The 19,383-nt window shown below is 36.0% G+C and overlaps 3 protein-coding genes across 3 annotated transcripts; 1 reads left to right on the plus strand and 2 right to left on the minus strand.

The window, feature by feature from the left end:
* Positions 1–517: 517 nt before the first annotated feature.
* LOC140794961 (myb family transcription factor PHL7-like) lies at positions 518–6,280 on the minus strand. Its single transcript, XM_073147260.1, has 7 exons — positions 6,012–6,280; positions 5,227–5,441; positions 4,059–4,135; positions 3,935–3,977; positions 3,750–3,807; positions 2,888–2,957; positions 518–1,252 (listed from the first exon to the last, which is right to left on the minus strand). The coding sequence occupies exons 2-7, from the start codon at positions 5,429–5,431 to the stop codon at positions 710–712; spliced, it is 996 nt and encodes a 331-aa protein (XP_073003361.1). The 5' UTR covers positions 5,432–5,441; positions 6,012–6,280; the 3' UTR covers positions 518–709.
* Positions 6,281–7,189: 909 nt separating this feature from the next.
* LOC140794962 (protein PHR1-LIKE 2-like) lies at positions 7,190–11,907 on the minus strand. The gene is made up of 7 exons (XM_073147262.1): positions 11,768–11,907; positions 11,483–11,652; positions 9,800–9,876; positions 9,631–9,685; positions 8,924–8,993; positions 8,716–8,785; positions 7,190–7,765 (listed from the first exon to the last, which is right to left on the minus strand). Coding segments are annotated over exons 1-7 (744 nt in total). The 5' UTR covers positions 11,770–11,907; the 3' UTR covers positions 7,190–7,465.
* A 2,759-nt stretch (positions 11,908–14,666) lies between these two features.
* On the plus strand, positions 14,667–19,325 carry LOC140794608 (APO protein 1, chloroplastic). The gene is made up of 3 exons (XM_073146707.1): positions 14,667–15,093; positions 17,311–17,612; positions 18,306–19,325. The coding sequence occupies exons 1-3, from the start codon at positions 14,881–14,883 to the stop codon at positions 19,138–19,140; spliced, it is 1,350 nt and encodes a 449-aa protein (XP_073002808.1). The 5' UTR covers positions 14,667–14,880; the 3' UTR covers positions 19,141–19,325.
* Positions 19,326–19,383: the final 58 nt, after the last annotated feature.

Consider the following 19,383-nt stretch of genomic DNA (forward strand, 5'->3'; position numbering starts at 1 on the left):
AATATGCTTGTCGTAATGCTAAGATTTTAGCCACAAGGGCAGCTCAGCTGCTGGCTCAGGAACCACCACCGGATTTTGTGCCATGAGATCGACGATGTTGCAAGTTTTTAAGGTAGCATCTGCTTCTCGTAATGGACATTAATTACTCTATAAAAAGTTAATTGCCACTTTCTTATATGAAGGTAAAAACAGGGGCTCTAATAGCTAAATATCATTTATACTTCAAGCTTTTCCTTGCTTACTCTTTGATTTGAGTTTAGTCCTGGGATCAGTAATTTAAAAAGAATCTCAAATGATCGGAGCCTTCAACCCACCCATCCATCTATCGCATCTAAACTTAGATCTTCATATCACCTAGCCAAGTCCTTTCACAACTACCTGGTTTCCAACCACCACCAATACCTAAAATCTAGCTTAGATCAGCCGATCTAGTCTCTCAATCATGTGTCGGTGTGCACCCCATGATCCCAGCGGCGAAAGCAACCAAGGGAAGCCCTATTTGTGCAAGACAGACTAATGAAGAAAAAGTTTAAAACTTCATACATCTGAATGCATACATGCATTTCATGAGATGGGTCTTTAACACCTTTACAGATATAAATATAATGTGACAATCTTTTGTAAGTCCTCTTCCTGACAGCATTTATTTGCAAGGAAGGTTAGCAGGCCATCCTCTAACAACAACTACGTGTAAATCATGTAAATCTGATCATATATTTTTCTCTGAACCATTTTCAAAACTATCACTGTCTAACGAATTAAGGCGACCCCTACCAGTGGGAAACATCGAGTACTGCTGCTTAAAATCAGAACCTGAGCTTGACTCCAGTATATGATTGGCAAGAACCAAATCAGTAATTCCATTCCCTGCACCGCTTGTGGCACGCAACCTCTTGCTTGCCCTTTCATGCTTTGGGCTCTCAGAAGGGGAGCCGGCACGACAGCTGGAGTCTGGGGTTAGCGGCTCGTTGTGGGAAGAGAAAGAGTCATCATGAGAAAGGCTTTTGAATAGTCCACTTGTGCCTTCATTGTCACCATTGATGTGCTTGTCTTGGATAGGAGACTCAGAGGCTGGAGCTGGCGTAGCAGGATCAGTCTTTTCGGAATTAGCACAATGTTCACCTGATATTGGACCAGAATTTCCTGTTCCCGGTGTCTCAGTTGCTACCCCGTCGGTGCGCTGCTGCTCTTCAATTATCTTTTTCAGATACTTGCCTTGGGCTTCTATCCTCAACTGCAGCTGCCTTTGCACCTGCAAAAAGATTTGAAAGCTCATACCATGTGTAGATACTTCATTGCAAACTCTCATGATACTCTTGGAGACCCAGATATAGAATGCACATAGCAGTAACACACGGTCACTGTGAAGCATTTTACAGAAGATTAAAAGATATTATCATTTATTAATATGATAAAGTGGTAACGTAATATTATCTCCATGCAGTCTTGTTGACAAGAACATGCAGCCCTGTAGGGAAAATGAAGTTCTCACTTTATCCAAGTGTTGATAAATGAAAATACCAATGATGAATAATTATCTTGATAGAGAATTAAAAAGCTTATGAGAGATATTGCTTGTTGATTTATTAATAAATATCAACTACATCCAGAAAAGGAAAAGTAAAAAATATGAAACAGAAAAATAAAGGATAAAACTGCACAAAACTAGCTTGACAGGAAAAGACTCCTTCGAGCAATTCAAAGTTCCTAATTTCTTTTGAGCTTGGGACACCACAGCAAAAAACACAAACATGAAGCTATATTTGCTAAACTGTCATGGTAAGACAGTTGCATATCTTTTTCTCAATGAGTTCCACCTTACTAGGTAATCATGGAGCAACGCAGGTGGATGAACCACCTGTTCACAAAAGCAGGGAAGAATACTGATACTAGGCATGAGGCAAACTGCAAATGAGAGCTGTGACTGTTGGCCCATGAAGAAAGGTAATTTAAGAGGTAGATAATAGCCTTACCATTCAAATACTGATTTTTGGCCTCAAGTTACATGCTATCCTGGCCAGATGTAACAATCCATGCTCCAGGCATACTGTGAATCCAAGGAGTTGGCTAATGTTTCTCTATCCCAATGTTTTTGTCCTAGGTGGGTAAAAAGTGTTCAAAAGTTGAGTGCAATTAAGCAACCTTCCCTAGCTCTGCCCCCCTCCACACTAAGGGATGTGATAATATTGCGCTATTAGTATCTCGCGGTTCTTGCCAACAGCTTTGAGACTCCTCTTCAGCAGTGGAATTTGGGAGCTCAGTTGCCAGTAAAACTTAATCATCTATCTTTCTCCTAAGTGACACTATTTACATCCACTTACCGGTCCATAAGTGATTAATATTTCATTTCAAGATTATTATGCTTGAGCAACCTCCAGACAGTTCTCTTAAGCTAGCTGATGCAGGACAACGTCTTGATTGTAGAGTTGAGAAGAAAAGGTAGGGAGAAGTAGTCAAACCCGTGGAATCCACCAATCGGGGTGTCAGAATCCACCGACGTTGGAAGCCACCAACAAACACTCAATAGGTAAAAGCTCTCAAAATATTCATTAACCCATAAAAGATGATTACAAGCCTTTATATAGGCAAAATAAAGTAAAAGACAAAAGACGAAAATAGCCCTAGAAGGTGACTAATCACAACCCTCGTTAAGCCAGAGGGCCACGGGTGCAGCTTTTTTGTGCTTATGAGAATACACATGACGAAAAGTGGTGTCCCTACCACTAGTCCTTTTCAAGAGTAAGCCTGACACATCTTGGTGATGATTCCCACAGTTTATTGTTGTTGATATTGTAGTTGTTCATAGATTATCACATTTAAGTAGCAAATGTAAGAATATAAGATTGCCGTCTAATTAGGAAGTGCTAAAGCACAATAGTGAACTTGCCTCTAATTGTTCACATAGACGCTTTTGCACCTCCATCTGCAATTTTAGAGCTTCGCTAATCTGCATTCCACTGGTACAAAGAAAAAAAGAAGATAATGTCATAACAGAAAATTGAAGAAAGAACCAAATCACCGGTTGATCCATGGTTGTGCTATCATTACTGGTGAAAAGAAACTAAGGCAATTTAAATGGGGAAAAGAGAACCTAGTAAAAGCAAAATTACAAACACAAGCATATGTATGCTAAATATTAGTACACCGTACACAGTGTAAGTTCATGACATAAAAACAAGGAGCTGACAAACTTCAAGAAGAAATCAGTGCTTTAGATAGGTATAAGCATATGCATAAATACACTAATATATAGTAAAAAAATTAGGTCCACACTGTAAGTTCATGACATAGAAAACAAGGAGCTGAAAATTTTCAAGAAGAAACCAGTGCTTTAGATAAGTAAACATATATGGAAAAAAATTATACCTACCAAATGCGAAATGTGAAATAGAAATGGACAGCGAATGTAAGTGCTAAACACCAATAAAGAAATGCTTGTCATGTTTTATGGAAAATTAATCCTAAATGTCAGGACGTCATATAAGAGAAACTACGTTTTAACAGAATATTAGTAATGTTTCAAGCACAATGAAAGAAAATAGAAGCATGGCAAAGAGAAGTAAATAATAGCTTGTAACATGAAGCAGATTCCAAATATTATGTGAGCAAAGGTAGCGACATCAAATATTGTAACAATTGGAACCATAATAAAGTAAACATGAAGTCCTATTGGAAGTTAGAAAATTTATGCAGATCTGAGTACTTTATCATCCAAAATGATGTAATAAGGAGATAATACTTATACTTACGAAGAGCTTTCAAGTCCGGAGAGCATATCCTTAGAGTCTTTCTTTTCACCATTTGTTCCTATAAGGTTGAAACCCTCATCAGTTTGAAGCTTCCCCTTCTATTCTCATATAAAAAAAGGAAGATCTATCTATTTACCAAATTAATTGTTCAAATTTTCGTGTAGTAAGACATTTAATGATCCTACCTTCAGTTAAAGACTCGGGAATGCATTTCGCAAGCCGATATTTCTGGATAGAGAAGAAACTGGATTACCTGTAGGAAGAATATTGTGACAGAAATTTTAAAACAGGATATGTCAATTCAAGTACCTGTAAGTGGCTTTTGACATGGTATATTGTCAGTCCTGGTACACCCATGATTCTGAGAACTCCTTTGGGAGTAGCTCCTGTGATATTCGATGACATTAAGTGACAATGATACTATTCTTATAACAATTTTGCTAACTACTGACCGAGTCGTTAGATGAAATCTGAAGTTCATATACTTGAAAGGAAATCAGTCAAGCATCATAAGGAGTTCTCGTGCTTAATTACTTTGTCTTTGGTATGGGTTACTTGTGGATTCCTTAGGTAGACAAAAGTATTTCTCAAACAGATGCAGCCCTTAAAGTGAAGAGCATTAGAAGGTAGCTGCAAATACAGAATCTGGGATATTGTTTTGAAGCCAAAGGAGTATGCTTCCAACTATTATGGTCAGCTCTAATAATGTGTTTTCTAATATGTCATAGGTGCTTCAAGCCCTTCTATAGGAATGAATTACTTCAAATATAATAAGCATCTACTTTACGTACATAAGTAAAGCTTGACTTTATCCAGAATAAATCAAATGTAACATCAAGTGAAAACATCAAGCAATTATTTACTTATTATACCATCTGTTTTGATTCTCCAAATATCAAAACCCCAACTACTTGATCTTGGCTTTGTGAGCCTTACTCAGTTATTCCCTCTCATAATCTAGGTCACAGAAGTCAGAGAAGAAGTGGAAATCAAAATCAAACATGGCAAAAGTAATAGTATACTTGGTTCTTCTTAAAGCATACAAGGGGGAAGGGTCCCCATAAAAACCAGAAACATCACATTGATCCCGTTCTCTGAAATCCTACATATTGAGAATTATGTGCCGTTTTATCTCCCTTGCGACGTACTTGTAATATCCTATAGCTCCTACTTCCTAGCTTTATATGCATTTGTATTGCATTATTATTATCTTATTATTTTAGATTCTTCTATTGTCAAAGTTCTGAATAATGCCATAAGCCCGTGAACATGCCATCTCGACCATTCTTTTGAAACATCTCCTGTTCCAAGACATCATACTCAAACCTACAAGTACCTCTCTCCTTTCTTTACTTAATAACATAGAAATTTAAGTAATTTAGGAACATAGGATAAAGAACGCATAAAAGATTGTCCGCACAAGTACTTTGACTATTCAAAAATAAACTGTATAAGCAACTACAGGTTAAGAACTTACTATCAGGTCCGCCAAGTTGTGTTACAGCATCAACAAATTGTTCATGAAGCTCATCAGTCCACCGTAAACGCTGCCTTGCAGCCAAATTATTGCTCCCTCCATTATTTGGACCCATACAATTATCAGTTAATTCTATTTGCTGATTGTGAGAAATGGAATTGCTCTGATTTGGGGCTAGAGTAGAAATAGGTTTCGGTTGATGCATTTGTCACGACCTGAGAATAGATGCTATCAGTTAAGCATCAATCAAAAGATCGAGAAAACAGAACGATTTTTGCCAAAGAGAAGCACTATGTCTAATTACAAGAAGACTGATATAAGATAAAAGCTTATGGAGTTACGGATAAGTTTCTATCAGAGTACTGCTCCTTTGGATTATTAATAACTAACTAAACTACCATACAGAGTATCCAATAACTAATTAAACTGCCATCAGAGTATCCTAAAACTAATATTAATTACCAGTGCAAAACCTAGTCTTGACCAGGCCTTCAATTATAACTACCCAACTTCTCTCATTACTACATCATACAAATCTTTGAGCGCGAGTTGATCAAAGAATTCTCATAAAACCTAAAAAAGTAGACAGAATTCCAACACCCCACAAAATGAAACACCAGGAATCAAACTCCCAAAAACCTTTCCAATAAAGTCCCTTTTTGTAATCAATTAACTAAGAAATGACACCTGGGTTTTGTTCCAAACTAATCGTATCCCATTCCCCAAACCCAATAAATCATCAGATTCACTCCAACGACGAAATAATTGAGCAAAAGGAGACATACCCAGATCGGGAAAACGGCGAAATCCTCCGAATCCAACTCGCCGGAGGATGAAGAATCCAGAAGCTCGAATTCCGGCCTTCTACTGTGAGGAAAAGGCCGACTTTGACTAGCCCCCGACAGTAAAAATCCGATCTTTTTGCAGAAAATTGACTAGCTATCGCAATTAAATTTCGGATTTCGCTTCTTTTAATCTCTCACGCCTCAAAGATTCGTCGCCCTTTTGGTCAATTAACCTTTTCCAAATCGTTTCTCTCGAAGTACACGGAAATGGGGAAAGCTTGTCGTTGCAGTGATTATATCCAAGGCCTTTCTTACTGTAGGCTGCCTTAATGGGCACGTGGCACCTTCTTATTTGCCTAAAAAATACACGAGTTACAGTTTGTGGCTCGATCATCGCCACGTTTTCCATTTGAAATTAGTCTCCCTTCCAAGTTTGAAATTAATCACCTCTTGCATGTGAATAGACGCTTCTATGTGCGGGCGTTTGGTACGTCTAAATATCAAAAACTTAGTACGAATAAATTCCAATTCAAATAAGAATCTGGCAAGGTTTAATTTAATAACCCAAACGTTTTACTAACATATACTTATATATTTATCACATTTATTACAAATTAAAACCATTCTATTCAATTTAACTTGGAAGTATGTTAGGATGCATTAGATTGGATCTTTAGCGGAATATTCTTCTGAGGGTGAGAAACCCATTAGGACAAACATGGAGAAAAATCAAGATTTGGCTGGTAGTGGTGGGTTTATTGGTGGATTGAGAGTTAATTAATTGGGATTAAGGTGGTGGATCGGCTTTTTTAACTATAGTTTTCCTTTTAAAGATGAAGGAATCTTTCGGTTAGTATTAGTGTGGTCCTTGTGTCCCAACTACTAGTACTTTAATAGAGTTCTGACTTGTTAACTGAAGGTCTTCATGATTGTGAGATTAATTATTTAGGATCGCGATATTATATTCGCAATAATTGAATTGAGGAAAATATTTGGTCTTCATGATTCTAAGTTCAATATCTCATGAGTGACTTTCATTTAGTTGAAGAGTTATCCATCCCTATCTTGATGTTTTAATCAGCATTGGAATAAGAATCTGTTCATCACTCCCTGAGTCCCTGTCTTCAGTGTAAGATTATGTCAGATGATACTCAGCTAGTAAAGAAACTCTGATCTCGTGATAAAAACTCATACAATAATGTAAATTGATAAGACTCAATCTATTAGATATCCTTCATATCAATATATTCAGAGCCTAATCAGTAGAGTGTGAGATTACATTCAAAGGTCAAGGTAACCGAAAGAGGCCTAAGAATAAAAACACCATGTTCACCAAAATATATTACAGGAGAATGCGCGACGCCCTAAGAGATGGTTCTTTTCCTGATTTTGATCATTAGCAAGCTTGCTTCTTCTTTGAGTTTGTGTCCAATTCTAGTTTTTACCAAGATTGTTCAGCATGACTTGCGCTTTAGTTCGGGTGGTTTGAAGAATTGGTTATGAACAGCTAAAGAAGATTTGCCTCCTGGACTATGCAAGCTGATTGATCCCACAGATAGCTGGTGGAAGATAGATGGGCTCAGGGGATCCGAGGGGGAGCACATTACCCCAGATGCCATGTCAGAAAAGCTGTGATCAGGCATGTCGAGACCACTTGATGCAATTTGCTCTGAAGCAATTTTATATGCCTTCTCCAACAAAGAATCAATGTACTTGTGGAATGCTTCCATCCTAATCTGAACATGCTTCTGAACCTGATGAAAAAAGGAGAAGAAAGTTTTAGTCGAGTCTTAGTAATGATTTTGGAGGAACGAGAGTGGAAAATGAGTTGATAGAAGTCAGAAACTAAGCACCTCCAGTTGTAATATTTAATTCAAATTGTAACTTAGGCAAAAAGCCCAAATATCAGTTCTTTACCAAAAGTTTGTTGGCCGTCTCTAGTGCTAGCACTAGTGCAAAATTACTTCAACTTGTTTACGGATGGCTTCTATGAGATTCATCTGAAACCCACTCTGTGCAACTCTTACTGTCATCATAAATCACTGAGTCCACAAGTTAACCTTTGTTATTGGAAGCCAACTCAATAGATATTAGGGAAAAACTACCTAGAGTTTCAAATGTTCAACATGAATAACCATTATTTATCATCCAAGTATCTTTTCCGAAACACATGGTTTCAGCTGGAGCACAAATCAAAGATAAGAAATGTCCACAAATTTGAGATTTTCATGCGTGACCATCTAAGTGAACTAACTATAAATTGGTGCTAAATTCCGAATAAAAGAAAAACCAGGAATCAATGGTCCTTATCATAAAACATATAAATCTATTTGCAGATAGAATGATATACCTTCTTCACTGCAAGTTAGGTTCATTCAACCCATGAATAAGCACTCCAAAAGGTCCTCTAGACATTAAACTAGTCTATATAAGAAAGATGGCAATTTCTGATTTAGGGTTTTATCTTTAGTTCTTCAGTTCAAAGGTGAGCAAAAATAAGATAACCCCTATCACTTTATATAACAATGAAAGAATATTAAATGATCACACGGAATGTTTTTGTCTTAGGACAACATTAATTTAGTAGGAAACTTTAAATTTGTAGGTAACTTGGATGACACTACATCATAATGTCATGCGGAACTAAAAGAAGATTGAGAATGAAACAGCAAAGAACAAATGATAATTGAAAAAGGTAAGTTACCTCCACTTGTTCATGCAGTCTTCGTTGCACTTCCATTTGGGCTCTCAGTGCCTCTTTGACTTCTTGACCTCTACAACAGCATCCCATGACAAGTTAATATTTCTTTTACCATATATTTGTATATAGGAGAATATGGCCCCTAAAATTACTTTTCCATGTTGAAATTTTAATTATGAAAGATGAGAACTAGCTAAAAATATTGTCTTACTCATTTGCATCAGTAGAAGGGACTCTTGGAGACAAATTTGTGCCACTTTGTCCTTCTAACATGTAAGGAGCTGAAATTCCAACACATAAATCAACAGGAAAGGATTAATAGAATGTTTAAGAAAGAACTCCAGTACATTTTATCATACAAAGTGAGAAAAAACATAGTACTTCTATAGCACGTTTTAATAGAAGGAAAACAATTGGTCAAACTCGCAATCTCAGTAGATGGTTATATGATTTAATTCAGCTGATTCTGACTGGTCAACCAAGCAAAGAGATTATTGAGTGGCATGAATGTACTATATCTCAACACACTACATCCAACCTTATCTTCAGTTATAAACATGGAATACAGAACATGAACACTGTTGACCGATGTATCTACTGAATCAAGAATTATGGTTTGCTTAATAGATGGTTGCTATGTGATCCAGTCCTTGAAACACAGGAGCCCAATCATGTGGCCCTGCCAGTGCATTGAAAGTGATTAAGCAGCCAGCCCTATATCACCCATCATGCACTGGTGGGATTATGACTATATAGTATATAGTTATGCACTGCTCAAATGGAACTGGATCATCCAGCTCCTGCCTTGAAATAAACATACTTTAATATCTTTCAGGTAAATTACTAAATTTAGGAATATAAGAAAGCGAGTAAAGGGATTTTCATTAACAAGGAGAGGGTAAGTTTTGTTAAATTTACCATCTTTAGATTGCTCTATCATCTCTTTGCCCGATTGCTTGCCTAATCTGTATTTCTGAGAAAAATACCACAAATGATAGATTAAGCACGCAATATGACAAAAGCTTGCCATGTGAGAATAAATTAAGAGGTCTAACACATTTATAGATTGCAAAGGAATCATATATACCTGAAGATGACTCTTCAAGTGAAAAAGAGTGAGTCCCTTTACGCCCATTGTTCGCATGATAGTTTTTGGTGTTGCTTCTGCAAGACAAAGTAGATTAATAATCCACAAGCTGCAAAGCAACGGGTTGCTTATAAAGTCAATCATGCAGGTGGACATTCCAACATAGACATGAAATGAAAAATGCTGCCTGAATAATTGGAAAACAGACAAGTAAATGACAATGCAAAAGTTAAACTTGTAGGAGACAAAAGTTTGTGCATATCACTCTAGTATAAGACAGTAGAATGAAATCTATGAGTTCCTTGTGGAAAAGAAGTTGTCAAGTTGCCTTTACAGCTTGGAGATTAAGACAAAGAACTGTCAATGACAAATTCAACATATAAGTAGGAACATATCCATGTGATTTTATCAAACAATAATATTTGTTTCTAGCTGTTTGCTCATGTATAAAGTTCAACAACTATTTTGAGATACACAGAAAATGATGAAACACATACAATAAAAAGAAAAGAAATCTTTCTTGATTAGCATATAATCAAACTCTAAAAAGTAATAGATTTATGCACAAGGTTAGCTTGATTGGACTATTATTTATAGAGAAATTATATCAGATAAAATAGATAATGACAGTAAGACTTAATTCTTATTCCCCTAAACTTTTCTCATAAGCAAATATTTGGGTCCTATTTAACAAGTTTTTTTTCCCATAAAATAGTTACTTGAGTCCTACTTAACAATAAGGTACGTCGCACATTGACTGTCATCCTCAATTATAAATCCACCAAAAGAAAGAAATAATTGCTACTTCTGCATATTGGAGAGACCAATTTCTATGTGATGGGTGACATGAATGATGAGCTCTGCAAGTGTATTGGAGTTATTGCATGATCAATTGGATATTTGATATGCCACCATAACAAGCAAAAAATAAAGTCTGATGATTCCCGTAGAAAAGAATATCAAATGGTGCATTAGAAGAAAAGCATATCCTGGGTTAAGCAAGTCACCACTGTACTTGCATATGGGATATAGCGATAATTTGCGTTCACTTGGAAGGAAAGAAGATCAATTTTGACTGGTAAAATCAGCTGATTGTTATATGTATCCAAGACGAGGATGCCATTAAAAACAATAGCATGAAATAGTTTCTAGCCTGCAAATCTTGAGATCTCTACTAAATAAACAATTGGATCTGAGACCTTTCATCCAATGGCAACTTGTTTTCAGGAGGAACCAATCAGCAGCTTGTCATGCCAAAAATTCTTCCTATTTATGGATAAATATTAATAGTGGGTATTAACTCAAAGTATTGCTAAATGCGAGAATGAATATGATTACTACACACCTTCAATAGATAAATACTACCAAATAAAAGAGTTAAATACGAAATCAGCAACCAGGGAAGATCAGTAATGTCATCAGAGATACACTTCATTAATTATAATCGAACTATAGATATATCCACAAAGATCCTCATATTACGACAGAACTAGAGCATAATACTTAAAAATCAACTTCAATTCAAAGACCCAAATGAATAAATAATCCCAAAACAAATCCAAGTTACCAAATTTACAAAAAGACAAGAATTAGCACCACAAAACCACCAACAAATCACAAAGCAAGAACTACTAAATTCACAAAACCGAGGATTAATGGCGAGGAGTGCCAAAAGGGACGAACTTTCCGGGCCCCCGAGCTGGGCGACAGCGTCGACGAAGCGATCATGGAGGTCGGCGGTCCACCGGAGGCGTGGCTTTGGGTCCGCCGTGAGTACGAGGCTCGGCCCATGAGAGTCCTCCCCGGGAGGAATGGAAGCTTCTTGGCGATGGATCAAGCCCGAGAACATCCTCCTTTTGAGGAAAAGGTGGAGACCCAGAACCCAAAAGGCGGCGATCGATTGGAAAGGAAGGATTAGAAGGAAAAAAGAAAAGAAAAGGAAGTAGGCCCAAACGAAACACAACTCACATGAGCTGGGAGCACAACCAAGTGGGTTTCTGTTAATAATATCTTTCTTTAATTCCTCCCTCCATTCTCCACCTTCTCTCTTGAGTTTGAGTCTTCTTGACCCACGAGGGGAGAGAGAAGGGAAAGGTAGTGGCTGTTTGGCGCTTAGCTTTCTATAATGTGAGGTTGGGATTTGGCTCTTCCTGAGGAACTACAGCAGAAAAAAAGTTGAGACTCTTGGAATTTTCTTTTTTTTTTTTTAAAATAAAAAATAAATTGTATATACCCCCACTATATTTTCACTATTTATAAATTAAGACTTATAATTTAGCAAATATGTATAAAAAAAATACCCTCCTATTAGATCTATTATAAAGTTAGCTAAAGATTTAGATCAAGTTAACTATACTAAAAAAATTACAAAAATACTCCAATTCAAATTGTATTTATACTATACTAATTAAATTTAACTCAATTAAATCTAACTAAACTAAATCTAACTTGAAGAGCATGTTAGTTATTTAGAAATAAAATATATCTAATTACGAAATATTTTCACAATGTTAGCTTAAGACATTTTCTATATGTATTCGTTATAATTGGCTCGATTTGCAAATAGTGAAAATATAAGACGTAAATCATAATTTCATTAAAAGGTTCCTTCTTTTTAATAATAATTTTTATGGTGTTTTAAGATTTATTTTGCTAGATTATTTATTTAATAGGTTACTTTTTAAGATTTTGGGATAGTCTTTCATGAAATACTAACTAGGTTTTCACATTGCAAATTATCCTCATGTTGTATTTTTTTTATTATAGAATTACTTAATCACACTGTTTTTAGATTAAACTACCTTTGCTTTATTTTTATTTTTTTGGTAGATAGAAAAGAGTGTTAATTTTCATTTAATACCGATTATCTTTTTTATAAAAAGAATAAGAGTATATGTTTTAATGCATACTAGGACTTAAATGATAGAGAAACTTTAAGATCAATATATAAGGACTTCAACCTATGTCTAAAACTCGGTCTATTTCGATACATTAAAAATAATACCGATCAAAATTTAAATTATAAAGATACTCATAGATCACACTGACTATAAAAGATATTCATATATTAGTTGTCCTAATACATTTTCATTATTTACAAAACATGCCTTCTGCTCTTAGATTTTGCCTCAGTTAATAAATGTATTGTACAGCTCTCTCAAATTGGATGAGAAAAAGAGAAAAACTAATGACTGATGCATAATTCAAAACATTGAGACACACTGAATGATTCATGTCTATAAATATATCAGTTTCATAAAATGAACGAGAAGGAAATTCTATGGTTACGATTCTACCGGGTATGTCTTTTTGATTCCGTCTAAAATCGATTTTACGGTATAGATGCTTATGACCTCCCCCTCTATGCCTTGCGGTAATGATTCCTCCGGCATTACAACCTTTACTACAATGATGCCGTCCATAGATCAAATTATTTCGTGAATTGAATTTCACTTAGATTGTCTACGGCTCCATTGCATGTGCTCGGAGTAGAAGTTTTGTATAAATGTATCGCCATGTTATTAATTATTTTGCTTATATATATATATGATGATGATGATGATGATGATAAGTCTCCTCTCCTGTAGGTTGGAGAGCTTTCAAGATCAATGAGACATCATCTCAGAACCTGCATAAATAGCTTTTTTCTCAGAAAAATAGTTGAACGAAGCAAAGAATATGATTGATTAAAATCCCCATTTGAAGGTAAAACAGAAAACACAGAGGTATAATAGGAATTGATTGATCCTCTCAATGTCTTGTTAGATGCAATCATGCAATGCATCCCTCGAGTAGGGAATCTCTAATAGCCGTCACTGTGATTGTTTTATGCCAAATATAACCCATGATCATTAGGATCATGATATTTTATTTTGATGTCTTGTCAAGATAGATAGGTAGATTTGGATGCTTTTCTTATGATTTTTAAAATTTCTTCAGATTGATACCTTCAATATGCCCTCTTAATCTCCTCGGTAAAGAATGAATGTTGAGATTGGATGAGGGAGGATACGAGTATTTAATGAGGGATTGTTTGGTTAAAGGATAAATTATTAATGCCATAGTTAACTAATACTAGAGTTAACATTCCCCTGTTATTATTAATGCTACGAATACCAGCCTTCTTAATTGTTATTTCTCTATTCTAGTATTATAATCAAACACAAATAATATAACTCTCTCTTTTAAATTATAAATAAAAAAAATAAGAGAATTTTATAAATTACACTTTGTGTTTTAACTATTTTGTGATTCATATATCTAAGGATTTTATATTCGACTCTCAATTTTTTTTTAATAATTTTTATTTAACACTTTGAGTTAATTTAGATAGTACCGGCAAAGAAATATTATATTATAATATACTGAATAATTTAGTAAATATCTAAAATAACCCATGTCTTTTTTTATTATTTTTTACTCTTCCGTCTCCATCATTTTCACCACCTCATCATGCTCGAGTCCGAGGTTTTGATTCCTAAATTGGGATTCGGTCGAGATCCTTGATTCGCTTGATCTACTCCGGCCTAACTCTTGGTCTAACAAGGATAGATAGAGATGGAGGAGGAGAAAAAGGAAGAGGAGTGGGAAGTTAAGGAAAGGTGATGGCGGCGACGGCAATAAGAGAATGTGATTAAAAGAATATGATTGGTTAATGGGTAGAGAGGATAGAAGATAATGATATGGATATTTTAATAATTTAGTTAATATTAGTTAGTCAAAATAATACTAAAATATTAAAATAAAAATTATAGAAAAATATAAGAGTTCGAATAACAAAATACTGATCCATGTATTATGATATTCTAACCCAAAAATCACTGTTTGGCTTAGCGCACCATTTCGATCCCAACCCCGACTCATCGTAGATCCCAACCCAAATCAATCTCTCCTCTCCTTTCATCTCGATTAAATCTCTTCTTCTATTCTTCTCTTCTCTCCTCCACCGTCGCCGTTCTATCTTCGTCGTCGCCGCATCGGCGAGTGCTTAGCCTTCTCTTCCTCGCCTACCCGAACTTTATGTGGCTGTGTGTCCTCCTTCTTAAAGGTGGAAGCCACTCCCATTACTTGAATCGAGAGCAATGGCAGCTGCTTGCAATGGAGTAATCGCGCACTTCTCCTCCTCTGCTCCCCGTCCCCGTCCTCACTTAAGAAATCCGCGCGGCTTCGATTCGGAGCACGTGAGCTGCTCTTTCCTTGATTTTTCCAAGAGAAATTTGACGGCAAGCGTGCCTTTCTCCTTGAAGCGCGACGGGCAATCAGAGGAAACCAGCAAGGATGCACTTCTCTCTTCGGTCAGCATCCAGTTCACCTTTTCGTTCTTCAAGTTTCCTTTTCTTTTCAATTTGTTGTATTTGTTTATGTTCATAGTTTTCTGGTGTGAATTTCTTAATGATTTATTGTGAAGCACTGGAAGAAGTCACCTGGGAAAGTTCCCAGAAAGAAGGGAAAAGCCACTTGAGTGTTCGCGAATTTGTCACAACTATATTTATGTATACTTATTGATTCAATATCTGTGCTTGGAATTTGACCTGGACCCATCTAACGAAATGGGGAGTTACTGCATCTGGGTTCAAAATCAGGATTTGTTAGTTCACCAACAAGCTTTAATTTTGACATGCACTTTCTGTAAGGTTGATAATTCTTGGTTTTGAAACCAGATTGTGTTTTGATCAAGTTTTCAGCTTATAATCTATTATTTTAATGTTACGAAACAAGATTGAAATAAGAAAATGTCATGGTGGTTTACCTTGTTAAATCTTTTTTATATTTCAGGGTGATAACTGTATCTCCTCTGTTTGCCTTTTTCTCCTTGTCAATTTCTTTGTTTTGAACTTATAAGTAATAATATTTGTGTTATTCTAGAGAGCTCACTGCATAATGCAATATTTCTAATCACCATATTCAACTTTTGTTGTAGAACATTGAAGTTGTGTCAATTTATGCACAACTTCTTCAGATTAATTTGGACAAGTATGAATCTATCTTATGCAGAGTAGCCATTGACAGTCCTCAGTGGTTTGCTAGTTCCTATTTGATTTGAGAATTATCAGGAAATATGGTTAATCTTAACTATAGTTGCATGTACAAGTCCCTGCAATCCTCCTCTATTTCTTTATTGTTCTTAATTTGCTTATCTTAACCAATCATCTTGAGATTTTTCTTCTTGTTTTCAGGATAGAAGATGTTAAGCACATATCGTTCTTATACTTTTCTATATTTCACATATTGATTATATGTAATCAGATGTATTATTTTCTTTTTTCTTTTCTATTTACTAAAGTACTATGACCTGTTTAAAGACCTACCTTATAAGTTAAGACTGCATCCTTGGGCTTATAAGAAGATGAACTTGTGATTACCAACGGAAAACTGCACATACATTGCACATGTCGACTTGCAGTGTTACTGCTTGATACTAGGAGTCTATGACTGTTCAACTTGATCATCTTAGTGAAGCAAGGCTCTTAGCCTCTTACTAGTTCTTCAACACAAGTAATCTATCTTAGCTACAAGCAGCTCTGATGATGTAACAATTTCCGAGCAAAGGGAAGACGACCTTCAAAACCAGCTTCATGATCTTGGGGTTGCAGTTGCCATACTGAAGCAAATAAAACATATTCTTATAGTGTCTTCCCTGTTGCTAAGTTGCTTCTAGTTTTGATTGACAAATTAATTCCAAGTGCAGCATCATAAGTCGTGAATTTAGTATGTTGATTTGGACAGTAATCTGCATGCCCTGTATAAATATCTATGTGAATATATGGTTCCAAATTATGGTTCTCTGGTTTTGTTTATTGAATTAAGAGAAATGATCCTTAAGAAGTGAATTACACTTATCCTTTCATCAGTTGTAATAGCCTAAATGCTAATAGACATTCTGATTGTCTATGGTTCTGTGACTCACTTTGCTTTGCTGATTTCCGAATTATTGACATATTTTCATTGTCTCTGGTACTGGTAATGTGTCTTTAGATTTGTAGACCCACTCTTTTAGTGTACTTGCATCTACTTTATTTTCTCTATAACTTTGTAAGTAATAGATAAATGGTACATAGAAATCAAGGGCATTTTTGTCATTATTGTGAACAATTCACAATCTACACTTCATTTCTATCAACTATACAGTTTTCAATTTTTTTATTTATTTCTTATCCATGATACTTGTCACAATACAATATTATGCAATATTATGAAATACAACTAACCGAACACTTATTTATCAAATACATCATTATGAAATACAACCAACCACATATGTGTTATTAAATACAATGTTATGAAATACAATCAATCAAATAATCTATTTATTTCTCTAGATATAATATCTAGGGAAACATGTATCTCTAAATACAAAAAATCAAAAGGCCCCTTAGCTATCTTGGCTAGCTTGTATTGGCATTTATTATTTATCTACTATGCTTTCTCTTTCTCATTCATTGCAGTCAGGATATCAACCTCTTCAATATGTTGGACGAGCAATACTAAGAATTTCTTTTTGTGTTTGTTAGGATACTTCTCATTCTTCTGTGATAAAAAAGTATGAAAGGCACACCCAAAATGTTGACCTCCCACCTATACTGCCCAAAAACAAAAAGAAGCCTTATGCTATTCCACTGAAGAAGATGCAGCGAGCTGCAAAGCGAGACAAAAAGCTTGCAGAACTGGGAATAGAGAAACCCCTTGAACCCCCAAAGAATGGTTTGCTGGTACCTGATCTTGTTCCTGTTGCTTATGAGGTGATGGACTACTGGAAGGTGCTGATTAGAGGCCTCTCACAGCTCCTTAATGTTGTTACTGTTCATGGTTGCAGGTAACTGGAACTAATCTTAAAATAAGTTGTATCCAACTTGTTTTGTTCAGCATTCCCTTCTTTAGCTTAACATCTCAAAAGTTGTGTGTCATGTAATGAGGCAAGTTAAAGTTGAATTACTTCATGTAGGATAACTTCGAGATAATTTTTTTCTCTCTCTCAAGGACTAGTCAAGCAATTTGCAACTTTATTTCCCCTCATATTGAAACTCAATGCTTTAAAGCACACCTAAGTGAAACAGTTTAGACTTTGGAGTTGATTAATAAATATCTTCCTTCATTACATATATGTAAGCTGAAACTTCAACTTACTTTTTCCTCAAGTTACAATTTGTTTTTGGTTACATGGAACTTTTGTTTGATCACCACCTTATGCATTTATATGGAAGTTGAACTGATAAATTTTGATTACTTATTTCATTGGTTTTTTATGGTAACACGTGTCAAATAACTAATATCAAAAGTGACAACTTGCAAAACTACAAACTTCATAACTGTTGAACTGATAATTACAAATGTATATACAATATTTAAACACGGTATACTACATTTTATTACATAGGTAAATAACTGTAAGTGAAAAAAAAGAAAAGGCTAAGGTGGTCTTACTTAGAGACATTTTTTCTCTGCAGATCAATTTGTTGCATTGAACTTGAATTCTACTGTTATTTGCTGACCGGTTTATAATTTACAGCAAATGCCCTGAAATCCATGTTGGTCCTGTTGGCCATGAGATTCAGGACTGTCATGGAACTGGAAGCGAGCGACGCAGAAGCTACCACTCCTGGGTTAGAGGTTCTATCAATGATGTCCTCATCCCCATTGAATCATACCACCTTTTCGATCCATTTGGCCGACGCATCAAGCATGAGACTCGGTTCAACTATGACAGAATCCCAGCAGTTGTAGAGCTATGCATCCAAGCAGGCGTCGATTTGCCAGAGTACCCTTCAAGACGAAGGACGACCCCCATCCGCATGCTAGGGAAGAAGGTGATTGACAGAGGTGGATTTGTAGAGGAGCCTAAGCCATATCGATCCGAGGATTGCATGGCCCTTCTTGCTGAGCTCGACACCTTTGAAGTCCTAAAAGGCCAGTCACCTCAACCATCAGACACGAGGAGGCTCGCAGAGAGGACTATCAAAGCATACAGCACTGTAAGGCGTGGTGTGAGGCAGTTGATGAGGAAGTATACAGTGAAGGCCTGTGGTTATTGTTCGGAGGTCCACGTCGGCCCATGGGGGCATGATGTAAAACTCTGCGGGGCTTTCAAGCACCAATGGAGAGATGGTAAGCATGGGTGGCAGGATGCGACCATCGATGAGGTGATTCCCCCAAACTACGTGTGGCATGTCAGGGATCCAAACGGACCACCCCTTACATCTTCCCTCAAGAGTTTCTATGGTAAGGCTCCCGCAGTTGTGGAGTTGTGTGTTCAGGCAGGGGCAGAGATACCCGAGAGCTACAAACCTATGATGCGAATGGATATTGTGGTTCCTGACTGCGATGAAACTCGTTTGGTAGCATAAGATGGATTGCATATTTCAGCTTCTCATGGCTTTATAGCTCAACAAAAATTTGATCATTTCAAATGGCAAATGTAAAAGACCTGAGAATATATACATTGCCAAATTTGAATATTACTGCTGTACATACTTCTTTCCTACTACTGTAAGTGATCATTCTGTTATAATCGAATTTCCTTGTTCTTCTACCTTTTTAGTTCACTTATAAAATTCACTAGTTATTAAGAGCCAAGACAGTAGTGATAA

Source organism: Typha latifolia, chromosome 9 (genome assembly GCF_019914945.1).
Source record: "Typha latifolia isolate L0001 chromosome 9, TyphaL0001v2, whole genome shotgun sequence".
Taxonomy (NCBI): domain Eukaryota; kingdom Viridiplantae; phylum Streptophyta; class Magnoliopsida; order Poales; family Typhaceae; genus Typha; species Typha latifolia.

Bases quoted from the DNA above. Each gene is read 5' to 3' on its own strand.
- LOC140794961 (XM_073147260.1), bottom strand. From the start codon at position 5,431: ATGCATCAACCGAAACCTATTTCTACTCTAGCCCCAAATCAGAGCAAT. The intron at 3,978-4,058 runs GTACTTGAATTG...TTCTCTATCCAG, and splicing joins ATGTCAAAAGCCACTTACAG to AAATATCGGCTTGCGAAATG. The intron at 1,253-2,887 runs GCAAGTTCACTA...ATCTTTTTGCAG, and splicing joins GTCTATGTGAACAATTAGAG to GTGCAAAGGCAGCTGCAGTT.
- LOC140794962 (XM_073147262.1), bottom strand. The intron at 8,994-9,630 runs GTAAATTTAACA...TTGGAATTTCAG, and splicing joins GATAGAGCAATCTAAAGATG to CTCCTTACATGTTAGAAGGA. The intron at 8,786-8,923 runs GTAAGACAATAT...ATGCTGTTGTAG, and splicing joins CCTTCTACTGATGCAAATGA to AGGTCAAGAAGTCAAAGAGG.
- LOC140794608 (XM_073146707.1), top strand. From the start codon at position 14,881: ATGGCAGCTGCTTGCAATGGAGTAATCGCGCACTTCTCCTCCTCTGCT. The intron at 15,094-17,310 runs GTCAGCATCCAG...TGTGTTTGTTAG, and splicing joins AGGATGCACTTCTCTCTTCG to GATACTTCTCATTCTTCTGT. The intron at 17,613-18,305 runs GTAACTGGAACT...TATAATTTACAG, and splicing joins GTTACTGTTCATGGTTGCAG to CAAATGCCCTGAAATCCATG.